This window comes from Lonchura striata, chromosome 17 (genome assembly GCF_046129695.1).
Source record: "Lonchura striata isolate bLonStr1 chromosome 17, bLonStr1.mat, whole genome shotgun sequence".
Lineage (NCBI taxonomy): Eukaryota > Metazoa > Chordata > Aves > Passeriformes > Estrildidae > Lonchura > Lonchura striata.
The window spans coordinates 7933697-7954671 of record NC_134619.1 but is presented as its reverse complement, the minus strand read 5'-3'; the positions used below and the strand labels follow the sequence as shown (position 1 = coordinate 7954671).

The following is a 20975-nucleotide window of genomic DNA, read 5'->3' as shown; positions in this document are numbered from 1 at the left end:
TCAGCACTAAATATGTTTCATTCACCACTTTGCCCTTCTCTCCCCCTGACTCCACACCAAAGATCACTGCTCCTGCCAGTGTCCTGCACTGCTGCCTTGGCCGGGACCCTCCATGGTCCTGCTGGGGTCTCACCTGGTGCTGCCATTAGCTGGGGGTCCCCTGCCCTGGGCTACCCCATCCCCTCATTCCTATGAGCAGCAATAAAGGCACTGGTGCTCAGGCCTGCGTGTCAGTGTCACTGTCTCTGCCTGGGGCTGCACTGGGGCAGGTGGGAGCTGGAGCTGGATAAGGGCCACTTCACTGGGCAGTTTCCATGGCCATGGCGAGGCACCACAGAGCACCCGTGCCTGCTGTCCTGTGCCTTCACTCCAGACTTGGGGCAGGGTAGCTGGGAAGAGCACAGTGGAAAAGGCCCTGGGGCTGATGGTCAACAGCAGCTGGACATGAGCACCAGGTGGCCAACAAAGCCAGGGCCATCCTGACCTGTATCAACCTGGCCTGTAACCAGTGGAGCAGGCAGACCAGGGAAGGGATTGTCTCCCTGGCATGGGTGAGGCCCACACTTCAATTCCTTTTTCCAGTTCTGGGTCCCTCACTTCAAAATGGACATGGAGGTGTTGGAGCATGTCTAGAGAAGGGATTGGAGATAGGGAAGAAGCTGGAGCACCAGGAGAGGCTGAGGGAGCTGAGGGGACTCAGCCTGGAGGAAAGGAGGCTCAGGGGGGACCTTCTCACCCTCACAGCGCCCTGACAGGAGGGTGCAGCCATTGGGGGTCAGGCTCTGCTCCCAGGGAACAAGGGACATGATAAGAGGACATGATCTTAAGCTGCACCAGGGGACTTTTACGTTGGATTTTAGGAAAAATTTCTTCACGGAAAGGGTCCTTAGAACTTGGAATCGGCTGTCCAGGGACATGGCAGAGTCACCGTCCCTGGAGGTGTTTAAGGGAAGACTGGACATGGCTCTCAGTGTCCTGGTTTAGTTGAAATGGTGGTTTTGGGTCGGAGGCTGAACTCGATGATCTCGGAGATGTTTCCCAACCCTGGTTTAGTTGAAATGGTGGTTTTGGGTCGGAGGCTGAACTCGATGATCTCGGAGATGTTTCCCAACCTATTTAATTCTGTGATTTTGGGATTCCCGCGGCGGCGCCCAGCAGCGGGGCGGGCCCGGAACGGCGGCGGGGCGGAACGCGGCGCTGAGGGGCGGAGGCGGCGGCGGGGCCGCATTGGAGGCGCACGGCGGGGCCGGTCCGTCCCCGAAGCGCCCCCCGGCCGCGGCCATGCTGCCCGGGGCCCGTGCGCTGCGGGCGGCGGGGCTGCTCCGCCCGCCCGGGGCCGTTCCCCGTACCGGGGCCGCCCTCTGGGCGCGCCGCGGGCCGGGACAGCGGCCGGTGTGGCGCGGCTTCGCGCTGCCTGCGGGGCCCGACCTGCGGCACTTCCTGAGGGCAGCTGCCGCGGGGCAGCCGGGGCCGCCGCCAGAGCTGCCGCCTGAGCCGGGCTCTACCCCCGGGGCCCCGAAAGGTCTGTGGGTCTTCGGGGCTGGAGCTGTTGGGGTCAGCCGAACCCCGCTGCTCTGGCTTTCTCTGCCGGGTCAAGGGCGGCCGTAAGGTGTTTCACAGCCGGAGCAGAGTGGGGAAAATGGGTTGTCTGGGAGCTTTTGAGGGGTTTTGACGCTAGAAGGAGTTTAGTCCTTGGCTGCGACGTCGTGTGTGTTCTTCCATCATAGAGCTGGGCAGAGAGCAGTTTGCTCTGGCATCTGCCCACAGCGTGTGATGCGCTGTCCGTGGGGCTGTGGCAGCCCCTGCGGGGCTGTGTTGCCATGATGGGGTGATGTTCATTGTCCTAAATGTTGTATTTCACTAAGGACAGAGCTGCTGCTGGTCACAGCAACAGAAGGTTTCCCAGAGCCTGCCCTTCAGTTTATCCTTTGTGGACTACAGGTGCAGGCAGTTTTTGTGGTGCTTCCCTGACTCCAGCGGTGGGGTTGAGGGCTTGTTCCTGCAGAGGGGGGCATGGGAGGGGTTGTGGATGGGAGCTGAGCAGGCTCCTGCATCACACGGCCTTTGTTGCAGTGTACCTGGAGACCTACGGCTGCCAGATGAACGTCAGTGACACCGAGATCGTCTGGGCCATCCTGCAGAAGAATGGCTATGCCAGGACAAAGGAGCTGGAGGAGGTAAGGCAGCTCCTTGGCAGCTCTCCTGGAGCACAGCCCTCATGCCCTGCCTGTGCATGCAAGTCCCAGCTTTTCTCTGGAGTGCAGCCCTGTGGGATGTTAGGAGTTTTGCAGCCTGAGTTCTGTGAAGGGAACTGCTTAACAAGTGTGCTAGAAAGCTGTGGGTTGTCTTTTTTCTTTAAACTACTGGGCTCCATCTCAGTTGGAGAGGGATTAGACACAGCAGGATCCTCCTGTGTCATCTTTGGGTTTACTTTTACCATTTAGTGAAGACTGTGCTTGTCTTCTGTTTCTTTCTTGCAACTCTTTTTGTTGAAACCTGCTGTGTACTTGGGTCTTTTTCCCTGAGTTAAGTGAGCTTTGTAGTCTACCTCTTCAGGTTACCTGGGCAGGGCATGAGGACTTATTGTTTGGTTTTTATAGATCCTTCTCTTTTTGTTGCTTTTGATTTAGGCAGATGTGGTTCTTCTTGTCACCTGTTCCGTGAGGTAAGGAGATGTTTGTAACTGGTTTGGGACAGTTTTTAAGGAATTGCCATTTGAAAACCAAGGCAATAAAGTTGTTGCATGAGGAAAGGAGTGTGCAGGTGTGAAACTGGATATTTAGTTGAGGCTGGGGCTGGCTGGTGTTATGATTTGCAACATTAAGTGTGCTATGAATTGCTTCTCTGGGTAGGGAGAAATTCTTTGGTAATGTAATCTCTGTATATATGCCATGGGCAGTGAGAGACCTGCACAATTACTGATTTTCTGTTTAAATAGTCTACTCTTGAAGCAACTCTCTAGTACAGTGTACTTAAAAAATGTGAGAAATACATTTAGGGACAAGTTGATATAAAGGGAACTTTCCTTGTTTTTTTCTGAATGCAGAAGACACCAAATGCAGGGTACCCTGTAGTGTGGCCAAGGCACTTTTTCACTCCAAGAGCTTAGTCCCTAAAGTATTTCTGCAGTGGAGATGCTCTCCACTGGCAAAGTGCTCGCAGATAAGACAGAGACAGGACAATCCCCACCCCACAAAGGGCACTCCCCGGTGCCGCTCGATCCCCTGCCTTTAGCTGATTGCCCTCACAAGCTTAGGGCCGCTGGGGCTGGGCTCTGCGGAGCCGCAGCCGGAGCAGCCCGCTGTCCTGGCCCGCAGGGAGAAGGCGGAGCAGGCCGTCTGGAGCCGGCTGCGGCACCTCCGGGCGCTGAAGGCGCGGCGGCCCCGGGCTCGCGCTGCGCTCCGCGTCGGGATCCTGGGTACGGCCGGGCCATCCCCGAGTCCCACGGGCAGCAGCCGCCTTTGCCTGGGGAGAAAGCAGCTGGGAAGGGCTGCGGGGAGCAACGGGGGGCAGGCACTGCCTCAGGAGGATCTCCTTTGTTGGCAGGATGCATGGCGGAGAGGCTTAAGGAGGAGATTCTGCACAGGGAGAAGCTGGTCGATATCGTGGCAGGCCCTGATGCCTACCGTGACCTTCCCCGGCTGCTGGCAGTGGCAGAGTCTGGCCAGCAAGCTGCCAATGTCCTGCTGTCCCTAGATGAGACCTATGCTGACATTCTGCCTGTCCAGACTAGTGCAGGTGGCACGACAGCATTTGTGTGAGTACCTTTTCCCTGTGCTTGTTTCTGTGGCTCTGGTTTGGAAATCTGTGCAGAGTAGACGTGTCAGTGACAGCAGCTGCCTAGCAGCTACCATCCCTGGCTGCACTGATTGTCCCAGTGTGTGTACACATACATATGTGTGTGCGTGTGTTTGCTGTTGCTTTGCTGTGTGACTGAGCCCTGGAGAACATGCCCTAAGCTCCAGCTGTTGTGGATTTCCTCTCCTTTGGGAATGCTGACTCTCAGCCTGATGCTGCATTGAGTGATTTCTGTGCCTTCCTGAAATCCATGCCTCTCTCATCCCCTGCCTTCTGTGGTGCCCTGCCCCCAGTTCTGCTATTCCTTCTTCTAATGCTCCACACATTATAACTTCTGATTGTTCAGTTTTGGTGATAACATTTTCAAGACATGAAATCAGACTCTGCTCAGTGTGGCTGTAGTGTATGGAAGGACAGTATCACTTTCTGCAGGACTGGGATGTAGAAGGGTCTTTGATCACTGCCAGGCTGCAGTGGCAGTTTGTGCCTCATTAGTTCTTTCCAGCTGGAGGTGTTAGCTCAGTTCAAGCTGAATCCAGTGTGGATGGTCTGTGTGTGGAGCTGGCTGCAGGCAGCAGTGTTGGGCTCATCCTGAGAGGATGCAGTATGGATGGTTCTGGAGGGGGGTGGTGTGACTCTCTCTGTGCTTTACCTCTCGGTAGGTCCATCATGCGGGGCTGTGACAACATGTGCAGTTACTGCATCGTGCCCTTCACCCGAGGCCGGGAAAGGAGCCGCCCCATCGCCTCCATCCTGCAGGAAGTGAGGATGCTCTCGGATCAGGTGAGGCAGAGCCTCCTCCCACCTGTCCCAAGCCATGGGAAGAAGGGTGGTTCCTGGTAACAGTGTTTTCAGTGGTACTTGTAACCAGTGTCACTGCCTTTATCTGCAGAGATGAGGTTGTGGTGGGGTTCCACCAGTGGCTTTTGGATTCCCCTTGCAATACTCCATGACAGACAGGCATGGGAGGGCTTCTGTTGGAAACTCCTTGGAGTAAAACCACGGCTGCCCTTGCAGTTCAGCTATCCTGCCCAGGTTATATTTCTTCCTCTCTGTTTATTTTGCAGGGAGTGAAAGAAGTGACCCTTTTGGGTCAGAATGTCAACAGCTTTCGAGACCTGTCTGAGGTGCAGTTTCAGTCAGTGGCTGCCCCGGGCCTCAGCCGTGGCTTTAGGACAGTCTACAAAGCCAGGCAGGGAGGTTTGCGCTTCTCGCACCTGCTGGACCAGGTCTCCAGGATTGATCCAGAAATGAGGATCCGTTTCACCTCTCCACACCCCAAGGATTTTCCCGATGAGGCAAGTATAAAATAAACACCTTGGCCTCTGCTTGCAGGCAGCAAGGCAGCTCTGAAATGTGAGGTAGGGGTTGTGCTGCCTTCCCAAACAAAGAGAATGTGGGTTTCCAAACTGGGAATAGCAGCTCCTGGGAGATGGATATTGGGGCTAAAGCTGGCAGGTTTGCATTTTGCTGGCTTTTAACCAGGGAAGACTCTTCTCTTGGCACCCAGGTACAGTTAAGCTGTCTGAGACATCTCCTGATCACTTACCACAGGTCCTGCAGCTCATCCAGGAGCGACACAACATCTGCAAACACCTGCACCTCCCAGCCCAGAGTGGGAGCACACGAGTCCTGGAGGCCATGCGGCGAGGGTGAGTCCCCCCACAAGGAGCCCTGTGTCCCGCCTTCTGATTTGGGCTGCTGGTTTCTCCTCACTGACGTTGTGGGTTTCCAGTTAGCAAATCCATGTGCTGTTCATTGCAGATACACAAGAGAAGCATATTTAGAACTTGTGCACCATGTGCGTGACTCTATTCCAGGTGTGTGTTCCTTTGACTTGGTCTGAACTCGGCACAGCTGCATCTCACTGTCCTGAGTGCAGCATTCCTGTCTTCCATGAGGGAAGTGTGCAGCTGTGTGTGTGTTACAGGAGTGAGCTTGAGCAGTGATTTCATTGCTGGGTTCTGTGGAGAGACAGAGGAGGATCACCTGCAGACGGTGTCCTTGCTGCGGGAAGTCCGCTACAACATCGGCTTCCTGTTTGCCTACAGCATGAGACAGGTGAGTGCAGGCCTTGGTGGAAAAGGCTGTTATCTCTGGGTGTGTCCCCTAAACTCCTCAGTACTGTTTCTCACAATAACACATTATTTTAAAAAGCTGATTAAAATCATACCCAAAGCCTTGGTATACTGGTAGATGTTGTTTGTCCCAGGCAACACTTGTAGGGTATGTGGTTCTGCAAGGGCTGTTGTTGTGCCTGGGAGGCTTCCAGCTTCTCTGTAGGAGTGTCAGGGTTGGTAACTGCTCAGTGACCTGGTTCTGCAGATGCTCTAGAGTCATTGCAGGGAAGTAACTGTGTCAGCAGAGGCTGCAAATGCATTATTTGTTGATGAGGAATGTGGTGATGGAGCTGGGCTGGAACCCAGCTATAAGGGTCTGTCAGTCAAGACTGGAGGGATGTGGTGAATTTTTGAGAAGGTATTTCCATGAGAAGAGTGGGTAGTTGGTAAGTCTCCATTAGAGTGCTCTCCAGAATGTATGATACTTTTGGGGAAGAGAACAGAAGGTTGGGAAACGTAAGGAAGCAAAAGGATTTGGATCACTATTTAGTACATAGATTAGAAGTAGTAGAATCTGTTGCCTGTCTATGGACAGATAGGCACAGGCACATCCCACACAGGAGCTGCAAAACTATTTCACTGATACTTAGTGCCCTGTATCAGACCTTCTGCCTAAAGGGTAGAGAAGAAAGATGTGAAGAGCACGAGGATGTGGCTGGCACTGGAATAGTTCCTTTGTGATACAAACTGAAGTGCTGCTGGAATGTGGGAAGCTGTTGCTGGAAGAGCAGTGGAGCTGGCTGGGGTCAGGCAGGGCTCTGGGCTCAGGCTGGCTGCTGAGGGCCCGCACTGGCTCTGTGTGTGCAGAAGACGCGGGCGCATCACCGGCTGCAGGACGATGTCCCCGCGGAGGAGAAGAAGCGGCGGCTGGAGCAGCTCATTGCCACCTTCCGGGAGGAGGCTGCAAGGGCCAACGCAGAGCTGGTGGGACAGGCCCAGCTGGTGCTGGTGGAAGGGGTGAGTGGGCCTGGAATGGAATTCTCCTCCTCCTTTCTTGCTGGCTCTGAGGCTGTGCACAGCAGTCACCACTTCTGCCGTCCCTTCTCACTTTCCCCTTGTAATCCCAAGACTCCCAAGACCATTTCTTCACACTTAAGCAGACAGCCTGAGTTTCCCAGAGCACTGAGCTGAGCACAGGGAATGGGATCATTTAGGGATGTATGTCTGGCCAAGCACAGAATTTGTGCTTTGGTGTGTGAGTGTCACCCAGCAGCTCTGGCCACAGTGCTCTGTTCCAGGGCTTGGTTAATGTGGGTTTAATTCCATCAATAGTGCTCAATTAATTCCTGAGGCAATAAAGCCCAGCAATGAATCAGAGCAATTGCCATGCCGGTAATGTTCCCTGTCCTCTTTCCAGCCCAGCAAACGCTCTGCCTCGGAGCTGTGTGGGAGGAATGACGGCAACATCAAGGTGATCTTCCCCGACACCGAGCTGGAGGACGCTGCCGAGCACAGGGCTCCAGGCAGAGCCCAGCCCGGGGACTATGTGATGGTGAAGGTGACCTACCTGCAGTGCTCATTTCCTTGCACAGTGCTGTTCTCCAGGGCAGCTGCTGCCAGAAGAGCCTAAAATTAGAATGGATCCTCCCCAGCCTTTCTGTGGCTGAAGACCTGTGCTGTTTCTTTCAGGTAACCTCTGGCAGCTCGCAGACCTTGCGGGGAGTTCCGCTCTGCCGGACCACCCTGTCCCGTGCTGCTGCTTCTCACTGAGAGATCCCTGCTGCCCTGGATGGAAGCAGCACATATTCTCCATGAAGAAACAAGGAAGTGTGGTCAGGTGGAGATATGGTAGAACCAGGGAGATACATGTGTATATTAAAATTTATGTATAAAATAATAAAATACACATATATTTCTGCTTTGATGCTAAGTTACCCCTCATAGATGTGTGCAGGTTCAAGGGGGTAGAAGCTGTGTGTGAACTTGCAAAATCCAATTACTCTGAGACTGTGTATTTTGACTTGCCCTGAGGGTTGTCCCACCCTCACAGTGCTGCAGATCTGTCCTCTCACTGTGATCACATCCTCTGGCAGAGCCCAGGCTGAGATGGATGTGCAGAGCAGTTCCTTCCTACAGGCTCAGCTGAATTTAGGAGCTGCAAAAGCTGGTAGTACCTACAACACACAGCCCCAGTAGCTGCTGGAGAATGGCAGGAGTACTGTCAAAGGATAGAAAGAACTGAAATAACAGAAGATTGATTAATTCTTTCAAAATATTGGCAAAATGCTTAGAAAGGGGATGCAAGAACCTACACCACACTTGTGTGTTGGAATGTGGCACTGGACTGTGGAATGAAAAATGGTGTTCAATGTGCACCAGTGAATCTGTTCTGTCTGGGACTGAAGGAATGCAGCCTTACCCTGTTACTGGAGCGGATTGGATCTTGTCTGGAGAAGATTTCCTTGTTTCCAGGCCTGGGGAATGCATGGGAAGAGATGGCTGCTAGTCGAGGGTCATCTCTGACCTCTTAAAACCTGGGGTGCAGTTTTTTAATCCAAACATCTATGGATGTCCTTCCCTTTGCTTACCAAGAGAAGAGGTTGTATTGATTTAAATGGCCAGTAAGTTCTTCAAGTGCATCTGACAGTTCCTTGTTTTCATCAGCCTGCAGCTGACCCTGGCTGCGCAGTGTCACATTCCAGCCTGCTCTGTGAAATTCAAACAAGGACCTGTGACCTGCACTTGTGAGTAAACTGAGATGTGAGAAAGGATCGCCCCTTTTCATACAGATAATAATGTCATTAAAATAAATCCTTGCAAAAGGCTCTAGCCAGTGACCAGTTTTGAAGGAACAGCTGGTAGCAGGGCAGTCACGACATGAATTTGCAGAATTTTAAAATAAACATGAAAGGGTTTTGCTCGAAAGCCACCTCTCCTGCTCAGCTCTTTCTGGGCTATAATTGTTTCTCTTTGAAAACAGCATGGTTCACTGAATATTCATTAGGCTTCAAGAAACAAATACATTTTGCTTATTATCTCAGACCGAGTCCCTTCTGGAAGTGAACCTGCACAGTCAGCACAATCCGTGTGGGCTCTGAGGAGCTGACAGGCACACAGGATTGATCTGCTCTCCTACCTCCACATGGGAAAGTGTCTTTGGCCCAGGTTCACAAACCAAGGCCTGAACCTCTGCTGCTCGGTGAGGATGAGCCTGTGATCAGGGGGCTTTCAGGAAAAGGCAGCAGTTTGGGATGAAATCCCAAAGGAAGCAGCAGCATACATAAGCAGCAGCCCTCGGAGGTGATGGGCACTGAGGCCAAGATGGTTGGCTCATCAAGCCACTGGGCTAGTTTAACTGCCCTGTAGCAAATCTTCTATGTCATAATTCCCAGGCATTTTGGGACAAGCAAACACCCTGGAAAGGGCTGACACGAACTTTTCCCTGCTCATTTTGACCTCCCCAGGAGCATCTATTACAACTGGGAAATGCAGACCACAGAGTGCCCTCCCCCCTCAATCCTGCTTTGAGGCCAGCTGTGGCCGTTTTACAATCATTATTTTAAGAGCGGGAGACTAATGAGGAGGAGAGCTGGGTTTTACATTTTGATGAGGAGGTGATAATGCTCACTGCAGGGGCTCCCCGGGGAGCTATTGCACTCACCATTTGCTTTGCCTCCTTAGTTTTTATAGGCCCGGGAATGAAGACCGAGGTTTTAAGGCAGCAAAGCATCCATTAAGATGTGCTTACGGTGACCTTGGAGGCTGAGTCAGTCCTTTGGCACTACGTGGAAGAAGGAATGTGTTGTTTTTCTTGGGGCCTGGAGGTGGGATGCGGGTTTTGTGTCACTTGTCAGGTTTGCTGCCTAAATCCAGCTGTTGAGAAAGCTGAACTCCTGCCCCGTGTTCTTGCACGTTTCTGTTCCCACCCTGAGCAGGGAGGAGAGCCCTGAACCTTCCCAGATCTCCCATCTCCCTGATGTACACCTGTGCCTTCTGGAGGTCGAAATTGTGTCAGTCGTGCCCCAGTTACGCCCATGGGCAAACACCCAAGGAGGCTTTTGGCAGATCAGGTTTCCCAGTACAGACCTGAAGTGCTGGGATGACATTTACTTTCCAGCAGCAGCCGTGCCCTGAGGGTGTCTCCTGACACCGGAATTTCGTAAATCACAGCCTGCACTTTCCTTTCTGCTGGCAGGGTGTGTGGGTGAGGCTGGACATCACCCGCACACACAAATAGCTTCACCTGGCAGAAAGGTCGCTGTCAGGGAGAACAAGAGCCCTTTTGTTCCCCAGGCCCCCATCAGAGAACAAACTTGTTTGTCCTCAGGTCTTGGCTGTGCTCAGGGAGTGGAGGGACAGACAGGTGCTCACAGCTGCTGTTCCCTGCTCAGCACTGTCTTTTATTGGCCTAAGGACAACCTCAAAATTGATTCCCATCACTGCCTACATTCGCCTGCCCAAATTTGCTCCTTTCTCCAAGGCTTTTGAAGCAGCTTGGGCAGAGCACTCAGGCTTTTCCCAGTGCCAGAGCTGGCCATGGTATATAATGTCCTCCCCCAGAACCCCTTGAACTCTGCAGTCTGTGTTCCCGCTGCATGTCATAGTGCTGGTGGAGGGAAGGATAGATGTTTTCCCTGATGGAAGCCTGTAAGCACAGTTTGCTTTAGGTCAGCTGGAGCCTTGCTCTGCTGAGGGGGTGGCAGGTGACAAGGCATTGCCTCTGAGTGATGCAAGCAGCCTGGCAGGATGTGCCAGGGGAAATGCTTTCCTCCTCTTTTCTCATGGCTTTTCACTTCAGCAGACAGGCTCCATGTGCCTGCCAGCCCATTCCACCAGGCCTCCTCCCTGCTCTGGGACTGCTGTGGGCTGGGGGTCCAGGGAGTTTTCCTTCAGCAGCTTTTCATCACCATATCTGAAGCCAGATCTTTGCACAGAGCTTTGGGATTTAATGCAACATAAAGAACTTTCAAAACTGTTTTCCATTTCTAAAACCAGTTCTATCTTTAGTTCACTCCTTTCTGAAACTGGCAGTGGTTGGGGTCTGGCAGGGCAGGTACAGCTGCTCCTGCAGGCTCCTCTGCAGCCGATGGTGAACTCTGTGCTGTGCTGGAAATGCAACGAGCTCTCCACTGCCATTGCTTGGTGCACCCCCAGACCAGCCCCAAGCTCCTCTGCAGCCCTCCCAGGTTGGCATTGTCTGCTCCCAGCCTCCCTCCATGTCCATGCACGTCCCGGAGCGCAGCTGGGCTGTGACCTGCATGGCAATGACAGAGGCAGCGGTGGTGAGTGGCAGCTCCGAGCTGTGGGGTTTGTGAATTCAGAGGGTAGCTCACAGTCTGTCACAGGCACTGCTGCTCTCTGGGGCCCAGCAGTCCTGCGGCTTTCCCTCCTCCCTTGTGAGCAATTTATTTCCTTTACTGACAGACAACTATTGACTTCTCATTCTCCTGAAGATGAGATGTCTTGTCTCATCAGGTTTAAATTAGTTTTATCTTTAGCCTTTCCTATTAATAAGCTCTCATCGTGGTGTCATTACTTGATATCTATTTTCTGATGTTTTTCATTAATGGCTCTATATCTTCCAGATATTTTTTCAAGTCTTTTTTTTCCCTGCTGCTGAGTTATTTAACAGTCAGACACAGATCAGAGACATGAGGATAGTCTGATGCTGGTCAGAGACAGCATGGAATGGCCCAGCACCACTTGGTGGGCAGGGCAGGGCACTGGGACTGTGATGGGGCAGCAGTGGGGCTGCATGGGGCTGGCAGGGATGGTCATGCATTCCCTCCCTGTCTCTCTGCATCCCTCTGATCCCAGCCTGAGCTCTGACACGCCTGAGGCTCTCAGGAGCACGAGTCAATAGAGTAATTAAAATGCCTCCCCGAGGCGAAGGTGCTGCAATTCCTTTGGACAGCTGTATCTGAAAAACAGAGGACTGCTTTCTGTGCTTTGTGTGCCTGGCAGGGGCTCTTTCCCTTCAGCAGAACTTCCACTAGGAAGTGTGAAAGGGAATTATTTCACATTATTTCAAGGGGGCCACTGCCCAGGTCCCTGTTCCTGCTGGGTCTGAGCTACCTGCCCCAGCAGCCAGTCTGGGGAAGCTGCCACTACTGCCACCAGGAACGTGGAGCTGGAAGTACTGCCCGCCTGGGGACAGGGAGGGTGGCCAGCACAGGGACAAGCAGGGTGGCCAGCCTGAGGACAGGCAGGGCTATCAGCACAAGGACAAGGCAGGGCTTTCTCATTATATCTCCAAGGGTGTCAAAAGCAAAGTCCATCAGTGTTGAAAATACCCAAATCTCAACCTCGCTGTCCCACATTTACTTCTTGCATTAAGGAGGAGGAGAAAGGTGTCCAATTTCTGGAGAGCAAACACAGGGATGACAACAGCCTGATGCACAGTGTCATGTCTAATGGAGCTGTCAGGGTGTTCAGGGACACTGCCAGGTATGTGTTTGCCACTTAGAGAGCAAGGTCATTGCGGGATCCCTCGCCTGCCCCGGCTGTGGTTCCCATGTAGGAATTAGGGTGGCTGCAGGATGGGCAATTTGCAGCAGCGCCTCCAGCAGAGGGTTTGAGAGTGATCAATATTCAGCACACTGCTGTGAAAATGAACAGCCAGAAAGGATTGTCCTCCTCCCCTTCCTGCATCCATGAGGACAGTGAGTGGAACAGAAATGGGATTCACTTTTGGTAAGGCTGATTTTGAGACTAAACAAGGTGCTCTCTTCTCTTTTGGTTATTTAGTGTCTTTTAATCTGTTCCTTCTTTTTTTTTTATTTTTTTTTTTCTTTTTTTTTTTTGTCATACTTCTCTAATTTAACTACAAGAAGTTTAAAAAAAAATAGTAGAAGGCTTTGGTGGAAGCTATCAGAACCAAACAGGAGGCAATTCCAAGACCAGCTTCCCTTTAAAAATGGGAAATATTCTGGCATTTCATTAAAAGGAAGATTCTTCCCACAGTTTCTTATTTTTATCCAAACTCCATTTTGAAAAGCCCTTATACAGTTGGTAGAAATGGTTTCCCTATCCCATGCTCAGCAGGCAGTACAGCAGAGCCTGGCAGGAGCAGTGGCAATGCTGACAGTATCCCTGGGATGCTCTGCACAGCAGACAGGTGTCATTGAGTGCAGAAACCTGGAGAGGCTCAGACCAGCCTCCACAGGGGAACTCAATAGGGTGAGAGGAACCTCAGGAAAAACCCCATCAGTGCCCTTGCAGCCAGAGCTGGCAAAGATCTGAGCTGTTCCAGAGTCACCTGTCCTGGCACACTGGGGCTGGGTGGTGCCAGCAACAGGGAACATCCCCCATGGCACCATTGTTATTAATATTTGTGGGTCAGAGCAGTGCAGGTGCTGCTGCTGTCCCCACAGGGCTCCCAGTGGCCAGTGGCTCCCTACCCCTGCCTCTGGCAGCAGAGGTGGGACCCAGCCTGATGGCACTGTGCCACTTGGAGAGGTTTGGGGCTTGGCATTTTGGGTTACTGAGGAAATATTTACACCTCTTTTTGCAATCATTCACAGAATGGGGCTTGGCGAGTTCCTTCATCCTCCTCCTTCTGTTTCCTTACTGGAACTGGAAACTGAAGGTGCCCAATGAGGTGCTATGATTCAATAGCTTGGGCCAGGCACTGCCACCCATCCTGTCCTCGTCTGGCAGAGCTCTGCCACTGTCATCAAAGGGCACCTGGCATCTGCCCTTCATCTCTGTGCTCTGAGCACACACCAAGGTCCATTCCCAGAGCCCCCAGGTGTGTGTGTTACTGCAGCCAGAGTGAGGTGCTCTGGGTGCAGGCCAGATGTGCCCAGTGCCCACATCTCATTAGCGTTGTTACCTCTGCCTTTAATTGGCAGGGCAGGGGTGGCATTGGCTGCTCGGGGTCGGGCTCACTCACAGTGGTGAGGTAAAGGGAGTGAAGGAGCAGCAGGAGGGGCTGGGCTGTGGTCCTATGGCACTGGTGACACCTCAGCCACACCATTACCTTGGGAAAGGAGCAGCGAGTACCTCCAAGGTTTTCAGGGGAACATTTAGTCACTCAGAAGATGTGAGCAGGAGCCCTGGCAGCGTGCTACCAGGAGGATGCTGGCTGCAAACTCTCAGCTAACAGCACCAGGACTCCCCTGTGCCTGTTGGATGGGGCTCTGAGGCCCTGGGCAGGAACAGAGGGACCCACTCTGGGCAGAGGCAGAGAAGGGTATGGGTGCTGCCCACCAGGAATGCCCAGCAGAGCCAATGGGGACACTTGGAAATGGTCAGTGGCACACGGTGCTGTGCTGCTGGATCTGGAGGCTGCAGGGCTTGGGCTCTGTCCCTGGCCCCTCTCACCAGGCAGCTGTTCTGCTCCAGGGCTGTGGCACAGCCAGCCCCAGGATGAGGCTTGATGCCAGTGTAGCCAGGAGCGAGCTCCTGTGCCCAAGAGCTACTGCCACTGCTCTCCCCGGGCTCCTGGGGGTGCCAGCCCCAGCCTGGGGGGCAGCTGTCTTCCTGGGACCCCAGGGATGTGTATGTTCATGTCAAACAGCTCCCAGCTCACTGGCAACAGGCAGGAGCAGGAATACACACTAAAAGAACCAGCAGCTCAGGGACAGGGGCAGAATAAATCTGCATAAATACAAATGAGGGGAATATTTATTTGCCACACTGACCATGTTTCTGTAGCTACTTTAAGCTGTGAGAGTGGGGGTCTGGCAGCCTGGGCAGGGTTTGGGCTCCATTCAGGCCTGGCTCTGAGGCTGCAGCCCCTGTGGCTCCCCTCCTTTCCAGCAGACTCACCTATTCAATATTCCTCACATGTGAGTTACTCCTGTAGCTGATGGGAGAGATAAATAACAAAATCCTTGCAAATGCAAAAATCCTTTGGCAGTTTGGAAAGGAACTAAGTCACATGCTGAATGCAGATGAAGAAAAATCATTTTTATTGTAAGGAGTAACAGAAGGGTGTGAATCTTCCTCAAATCCACCTCACCCACAATGCAGCACGTCCAAATCCACTTGGAGATTACAAGGCAGGATAGCATTCACTCTGATCAGTTCAAAGCGTCGCTGTTTGGGAACAAATAGGCTGCGTGTGCGCCTGGATTAGGCTGGGGGCTTTTTTGCCTCTTTTTAACAGTATGAAATCACTGGAAACAGCAAAAATCCCTTTTGAAATGGTAAGCCAATCAAGAAGCAGAAGGAGAGCAAAGTGTTTACAGCTCATTGAATTCGTCCCTTTTCCTTTCCTCTCTTCCCTTCTCAGAAGGATTTGGGTTGGTGCAGTCTCATGAAATTCCTGAGGGGACCAAACCCCTGCCTGACTGTCTGCATCCAGCACCTGGAATGTCCCCTCTGTGCTGAGCCATTACCTGGCCTAAACCCCAGCCCAAGTGAAGCTGGGATGGGTGTGAGGGAAAACCAGGGGTTCAAAGTCATCCTTGCATCAGTGAGTGCCATAACAAGCAGTTTTTGGCCATGACAGCCAGGAGGGACACAGGCAAGACCTGGGCTCCTGCCTCCACAGTCACAGTGTCATCAGCATGGCTAATCATTGACATAGCTAATTATCAATATGGCTAATTATCGACATAGCTCACTGCTGGCACAGATTATCATTGGCACAGATAACTCTAGGCTGGACAGAGACACTAAAATCTGAGAAGGCTGAAATGTGGAGCAGAAGAAAGAGTCTTTTACTTCGTTGGGTTTCTCCATTTTCATGTCTATTCTCCACCTATTGAGTCGTTTTCATCCCTTCCCTCCTCCTCCTTGGGAATCGCCTGCAGGGGGACCTGGGGGAATACCAGAGTTGAGATTTTAGGCAGCCCTGTGCTACCCCTGTCACCTGCACTACCAGGTAGCAGGGTCAGGACTCTTCTCACCCAGCCCAGGTTCTGGCACCGGCACAGTTGGCAGCAGAGCTCTGAGCCAGGTCCCAACCAGCAAATCCTCCTTACCCCGGGGTGCTGCCAGTCCTGCAGCTACGGATTTATCCTGGGATTGACACCTGCAGCTGGGGGAGAGACACCCAGGTCAGTGCACTCCCTTCTCCAGGTGCCCAAAGCCTGGCAGTCCCCTGGTGCCCCCACCACGGCATCAGGCTCAGCAGTGCCTGATGTACCAGTGGCCCGAGAGGCCCCAGCTTTATGGGCAGAGATGATTTAGTGCCCTCAGGAATACGGCTCTGGGGAAGCTGGGAAGACTTCCAACTCTTCCTTCCCTTCCCTATATATTAACTTTCCATGCATATGAAGCTGAAAGCTCTTCCAATCACTTCTGCAAATATTAATTAATCCTCGCAGCATCCTGAGGACCATTATTCACTCTTATTAAGCAAATATTATTAAATCCTTTTATAAGAGGTGAAGTGACTTTTCCAGAGCTGTGCAGGGCACAAGTAGGAATGCACAGACTTTCTCTTGCTACTGTATTCCAGACCTGCCACTGCACAGGGGCAAAGCTGCTCATATCTGAGCTGGGGACCATCTCTGAGGACCAGGAACCCCAACCACAGCACTGCCATGATAGAACCCTCCCCACTCTTGGCCACTACCCAGGGCTGTGTCCCCCATTTCAGCTGCTCCCTTCTGGCTCACAGACACCAGTGGGGATCCCCGTGGCAGCACTGGGGCTGGACTTACTCTGAAGGAGCCAGTCGATGAAGGTGCTTGGGAAAGGGGAATTCTGCAAAGAACAAGGAGGCGTTAGAGCATGTGAATGTGGGGACATGGAATGGAAAATGGGGTGGGACATGGCTCTACCTGCAGATCCAGCTCCACATACTGCCCAGCTGTCACTGGCAGTTTGGAGAGGGCAGAGTAGATTTTCCCCAGAAGCCCAAAGGAGACGACACCTGGGGAGAGGGAGAGGCCATCCAGGCTGGGTAGAGCTGTCCGGGGGGCACTGAGCCTGCTGGAGCCCTGTGCCCACCCAGAGCATCTGGCAGAGGCTGGCACAGCACTGTCCTGCCCAGCAAGGAGGAAAAACGCCATGTCCTTCCTTATAGATCTCAAATTCCCTGGGGTTCAAGGGTTCCCATGAAAGTTGCTACCCTGGAGCTCGCAGATCCTGTCACAAGGGAAATGTTGGGAGGAACAGCTCTGCTTTCAGTGAAGCAGCAATTGTCTGTGAGGTTTGACATGAGCAGAGCTGGGGAGGGGAAACCCTCTGGCTCTGTGGGGCTGCACCTGGCGGTCCTGGCATAGCCAGCAGCTTGGGTCTAGCCCTGGTTAGAAAAACACCCATAAGACACCCCCTGTGGTATCTGGCAGTGGTGGTGAGCCAGGACTGTGCCACCCACAGCAGCTTTGCCAGCAGAGAAAAGCTGCTCCTGCTCCATGCAGAGACCCCTGCTTGCACAGCTCCAGTGTCCTGAGGACACTTGCTGCCCGTGGAGGTGGGAGACACACAAACCCCCAGTGTCATTCTAGAATTTAATATAGGAAAGAAAAGGTAAGGACTTACGGTTGAGGAATTGCAGATTAATGTTGATGATGCTGACCCACATGTTCACTAATGGGCAGAACTGCAATGGCAACAAGTGACACAGTCTTGGTGAGAGCACTGTGGGTGCAGCAGCTCGTTCCCCAGCACCACTTGATTTTCACAGATTTAAATCAGAAACATCCTGATTTCATCCTAGAGCACAGTTCTTCCGTGGAAAAAGAGCTACATGATTTGTTCAGCCCCCTTCTCAAAATGGCACAGGTTCTACTGAACAAGGTAAAAGATCCTTTAAAAGGCCACTTTGCTCTAAACGGGGCTGTTGCTTCTGGTCACCCCCACAGGGATCAGCTGAGTATAAATTATCCCATAACATCATATGATGAAATTGAAATTACTCCTAACAAATAAATTCTGACTGAAGGAAGATCAAGTGATTTTGTGTAACTCACTTATGGGCTGCAGGCATGTATCTCTGCATGCACAAATATATATTGTGTATGTATGTATGTATGTATATTTATTTATTTATTTATTTATGTATTCATATTTATATATATAATAGATATTGTTCCTGCCAAGGGCAGGGGAATTGGAGCTAACTAATCTTTGAGGTCCTTTCCAATCCAAACTATTCTTTGATTCTGTGTGTGTTTGTAAATCTACCAGGCAGTTCTGGCAGGAGAACTGAGTGCAGCTTAAATGCAGCTTCACAGCAAAGAATATTCAGACACTCACCAGCGCAGGGACAAGGGTCTTAAGAGATTTGTTCACCAAGCTGCTCACCAGATTGGTAAAGAGGCTGGGGAGGGAAAAGACAGACAAAAATTACCAGGGATGTTGTCAAAACCCAGGACTTGATATCAAGAAAAAACTGAACTCCTCTGTAGAGGAACCCCCTCCTCTTCTCTGGTAAGAGATGCTGCAAGCCCAGAGCTCCCCCAGGCTTCAACAGGAATTACAGATGCTCAGGAATTTGTTATCTGAATCCCAAAATCTGCTTGTTATGCTGCCAATCTGTACCTAGATTTGAGACTGAAGTTCTGCCAGCTTGCAGGAGCTGACCCCACACTCACCCTTTCCGCAGGTTGACGCTGAAGCCGCCAAGGAGGTTGCTGCAGTCCTTAAGCACCAGCTTAAGGTCTCTGGGAGAGTCCTGGGTCAGGGCAATGTGTGATGTGATGTTTGCTTCTACTGAGGATCCACTCAGAAACTGAAAAATCCTAGAAAATAGGAAGTGGCATGGAAGGTTATGGAGGAAGCCAAAGCAGCACCAGAGACCGGTGAAGCTGCAAGCACAGCCTTAGCTGGAACAATGCCTCAGTCCTGGGACTTCTCTCAGGCTCCTTGTCCTGTAGCAGATCACAGAATACAGAATTGTTCAGATTAGAATTTCCCTCTAAGATCAAGAAGCTAAATTATCAACCCAGCACCACCACCATGTTCACTAAACCATGTCCTCAAGAGCCATATTCACATGTTTTCTCAATGCTTCCATGGATGCTGAGTGTCTGTGGAGTGAGGACAGCTGGAAATGGTTCTAGAGGGAGTCAACAGCACAGCTTTCCTCTCCAGTCTCTTGCTCGGTGTTTGGGGATGTTTGTCCATCACTCAGGAGTGTCCCATCCTCCCCAGCACCCTCAGGTCCCCATGGCCTCACTCTTTAGCCTCACTCACCCTGGAAAGTGGAGCACCAGCTTTGAGTACAGGTTCAGCACAAGCTCAGACCCACGAAGGACCTTCCATGACACTCGGGCACTCTCGAGGTTCAGCACCTTCAGCCTGGGGGTTGACACCAAGGCAAACCCACCTTGAGATGGCAGGATCAGCAGGAGCAGATCCTACAGACCCATCTCTTCCTGCTCATCGTTTGACCTGTGGATATTCCCAGGTAAAAGTGAAGGTGGGGAAGGACCAATTCCCGCTCCACAAACAGCATGGTCAGGTTTCTCAAGACTGTGTCCTCCTACGTTTCAGCCATCTCTGTGGGTGGAGATTCCCCAACAATGCAGTGTTGCCCATGGCAGTGTCACACCACTCCCACTGGTAAGATTTTTCCCATTTCTGGTTGGAATTTCCCCTGCTGCAGATTCTCATGTGAGCTGCAAGCCTGGGACTGATGGTTTGTATGAGAGGGAGGTTGTGATCCCCTGGATATTATGGGCCACCCTGCAGTGAGCCCCACCATGGGGCTTCTGACTCACCAGGCAAAGCGTGTCATCTTCTGGGAGGCTCCACCATCCAACAGTCCTCCTGCTGCACCCAGCAGTCCTCCTGCTTCCCCCAGAAGACCATCAAGTCCAAGCAGACTTCCATTGCCTAGGAGACCTCCTTTTCCAAGCAGCCCTGTGCCAAGCGGACCTGTCCCTCCAAGAAGGCTGTTATTGCCAAGGAGGCCATTGCTAAGGAGACCATTAGCAAGTCCTTCCCCACCAAGGAGGCCTGTTGCAAGGCCTTTCCCACCAAGGATTCCTGTGCCAGCTCCTTCTCCACCAAGGATTCCTGTGCCAAGTCCTTCTCCACCAAGGAGGCCTGTGCCAAGTCCTTCACCAAGGATTCCTGTGCCAAGTCCTTCACCAAGGAGGTTTGGGCCAAGTCCTTCACCAAGGAGGCCTGCACCAAGGCCTTTCCCACTAAGGATGCCTGTGCCAAGCAGCCCATTGCTGCCAGGTTGTCCTCCTGCAACAGTCAGAACTTTGTTACTCTCCTGTCCTTTACCACCTTTACCTCCTCTCCCAAACCCTCCCTGTGCCAAGCTTCCTCACCTAGGAGGCCTGTGCCAAGGACCCCAGCTCCGCTGTGCTCATTTCCTGCACTAAGGGGACCTCCACTTTCTGCTCCACTTGGACTTCCTTTGCCCAGGAGGCCAGTGCCAAGCAGCCCACCTTCACCAAGAGCTCCTGTGCCAGGCAACCCACTTTTTCCACTGCTGAGACCAGTGCTAAGCAGGCCTGCAGCAAGAGAGTCCCAGTTACTGATTGGACTTCCACTCCTGGGGGGATTTCATTGACAGGGAAGGTTGGTTTGGCCACATTAGGGTGCTCTGCTGGTGAGCTCTCAAAGGGAGCCCTGAGCATCCTTGGACAAAGCTGGGTTCCTCATGGAGATAGGCCTGCCAGGAGGCAGCTCCCTGATGAGCAAAAGGACATACCATGAGCCCAAAATGGCACAGGACTGTGCCGTGACTCTCCCCTGGAAACACAGAAAATACCTGAACTCACCACCGATGGGCTGTGCTGCATTCAGCAGGTTGAGGAGGCCCTGGGAGGGGGGAAGGAGGCCCCCAAGAAAGATGAGACACCAGAAGGGTGGCATGTCCTGGCACAGCACCTGTGGGAAGACCACATCATCCCAAGCACCAGTTTCACATGGGTACTGACAGCCTGGGCACTGGTGCAGCTCTCCATCCTTCATGTGCACTACCCTGGGGTGGTGGGGAGATTCCTCCTGGACAGACAGACTCCAGACACCATGCCCTCATCCCAGGAGGTCAGCCAGACCTGCGGCCCCCTTTTCCCACTTCTGGTTATCAGGGAGCAGCTGAAGCCCAGTGCCACACTGCTCCACGCCTGACTGTGCTCCCCCCATGCAGAGCTGGGTGCCTGACCCTGCAGGGAAGTGAAAATGCCATTTTAAGAGAGGAAGAGGGATGGAGATGAGGCAGGAGGACCTTGTACTGAGAGAGACGGATGGTTCCCA

At 52.5% G+C, this 20975-nt stretch overlaps 2 protein-coding genes across 2 annotated transcripts; one reads left to right on the top strand and one right to left on the bottom strand.

Annotated features, from left to right (window-relative positions):
- The first annotated feature begins 1263 nt into the window (after positions 1-1263).
- On the top strand, positions 1264-8898 carry CDK5RAP1 (CDK5RAP1 mitochondrial tRNA methylthiotransferase). The gene is made up of 13 exons (XM_021527444.2): positions 1264-1522; positions 2074-2177; positions 2631-2665; positions 3318-3418; positions 3547-3757; positions 4461-4581; positions 4866-5096; positions 5353-5450; positions 5563-5618; positions 5729-5859; positions 6726-6875; positions 7276-7416; positions 7548-8898. The coding sequence occupies exons 1-13, from the start codon at positions 1282-1284 to the stop codon at positions 7626-7628; spliced, it is 1701 nt and encodes a 566-aa protein (XP_021383119.2). The 5' UTR covers positions 1264-1281; the 3' UTR covers positions 7629-8898.
- Positions 8899-15450: 6552 nt separating this feature from the next.
- LOC110469045 (BPI fold-containing family B member 4) lies at positions 15451-20600 on the bottom strand. Its single transcript, XM_021527443.2, has 10 exons — positions 20498-20600; positions 19481-19955; positions 18954-19058; positions 18353-18499; positions 18015-18078; positions 17298-17358; positions 16595-16686; positions 16475-16517; positions 15791-15846; positions 15451-15625 (listed from the first exon to the last, which is right to left on the bottom strand). The coding sequence occupies exons 1-9, from the start codon at positions 20589-20591 to the stop codon at positions 15815-15817; spliced, it is 1113 nt and encodes a 370-aa protein (XP_021383118.1). The 5' UTR covers positions 20592-20600; the 3' UTR covers positions 15451-15625; positions 15791-15814.
- Between the last annotated feature and the right edge of the window lie 375 nt (positions 20601-20975).

Bases quoted from the DNA above. Each gene is read 5' to 3' on its own strand.
- CDK5RAP1 (XM_021527444.2), top strand. From the start codon at position 1,282: ATGCTGCCCGGGGCCCGTGCGCTGCGGGCGGCGGGGCTGCTCCGCCCG. The intron at 3,758-4,460 runs GTGAGTACCTTT...ACCTCTCGGTAG, and splicing joins GGTGGCACGACAGCATTTGT to GTCCATCATGCGGGGCTGTG. The intron at 5,619-5,728 runs GTGTGTGTTCCT...TGTGTGTTACAG, and splicing joins TGTGCGTGACTCTATTCCAG to GAGTGAGCTTGAGCAGTGAT.
- LOC110469045 (XM_021527443.2), bottom strand. From the start codon at position 20,591: ATGCCACCCTTCTGGTGTCTCATCTTTCTTGGGGGCCTCCTTCCCCCC. The intron at 17,359-18,014 runs GTGAGTGTCTGA...TTGCCATTGCAG, and splicing joins AGACCCTTGTCCCTGCGCTG to TTCTGCCCATTAGTGAACAT. The intron at 15,847-16,474 runs GTAAGTCCAGCC...TCTCTCCCCCAG, and splicing joins CATCGACTGGCTCCTTCAGA to CTGCAGGTGTCAATCCCAGG.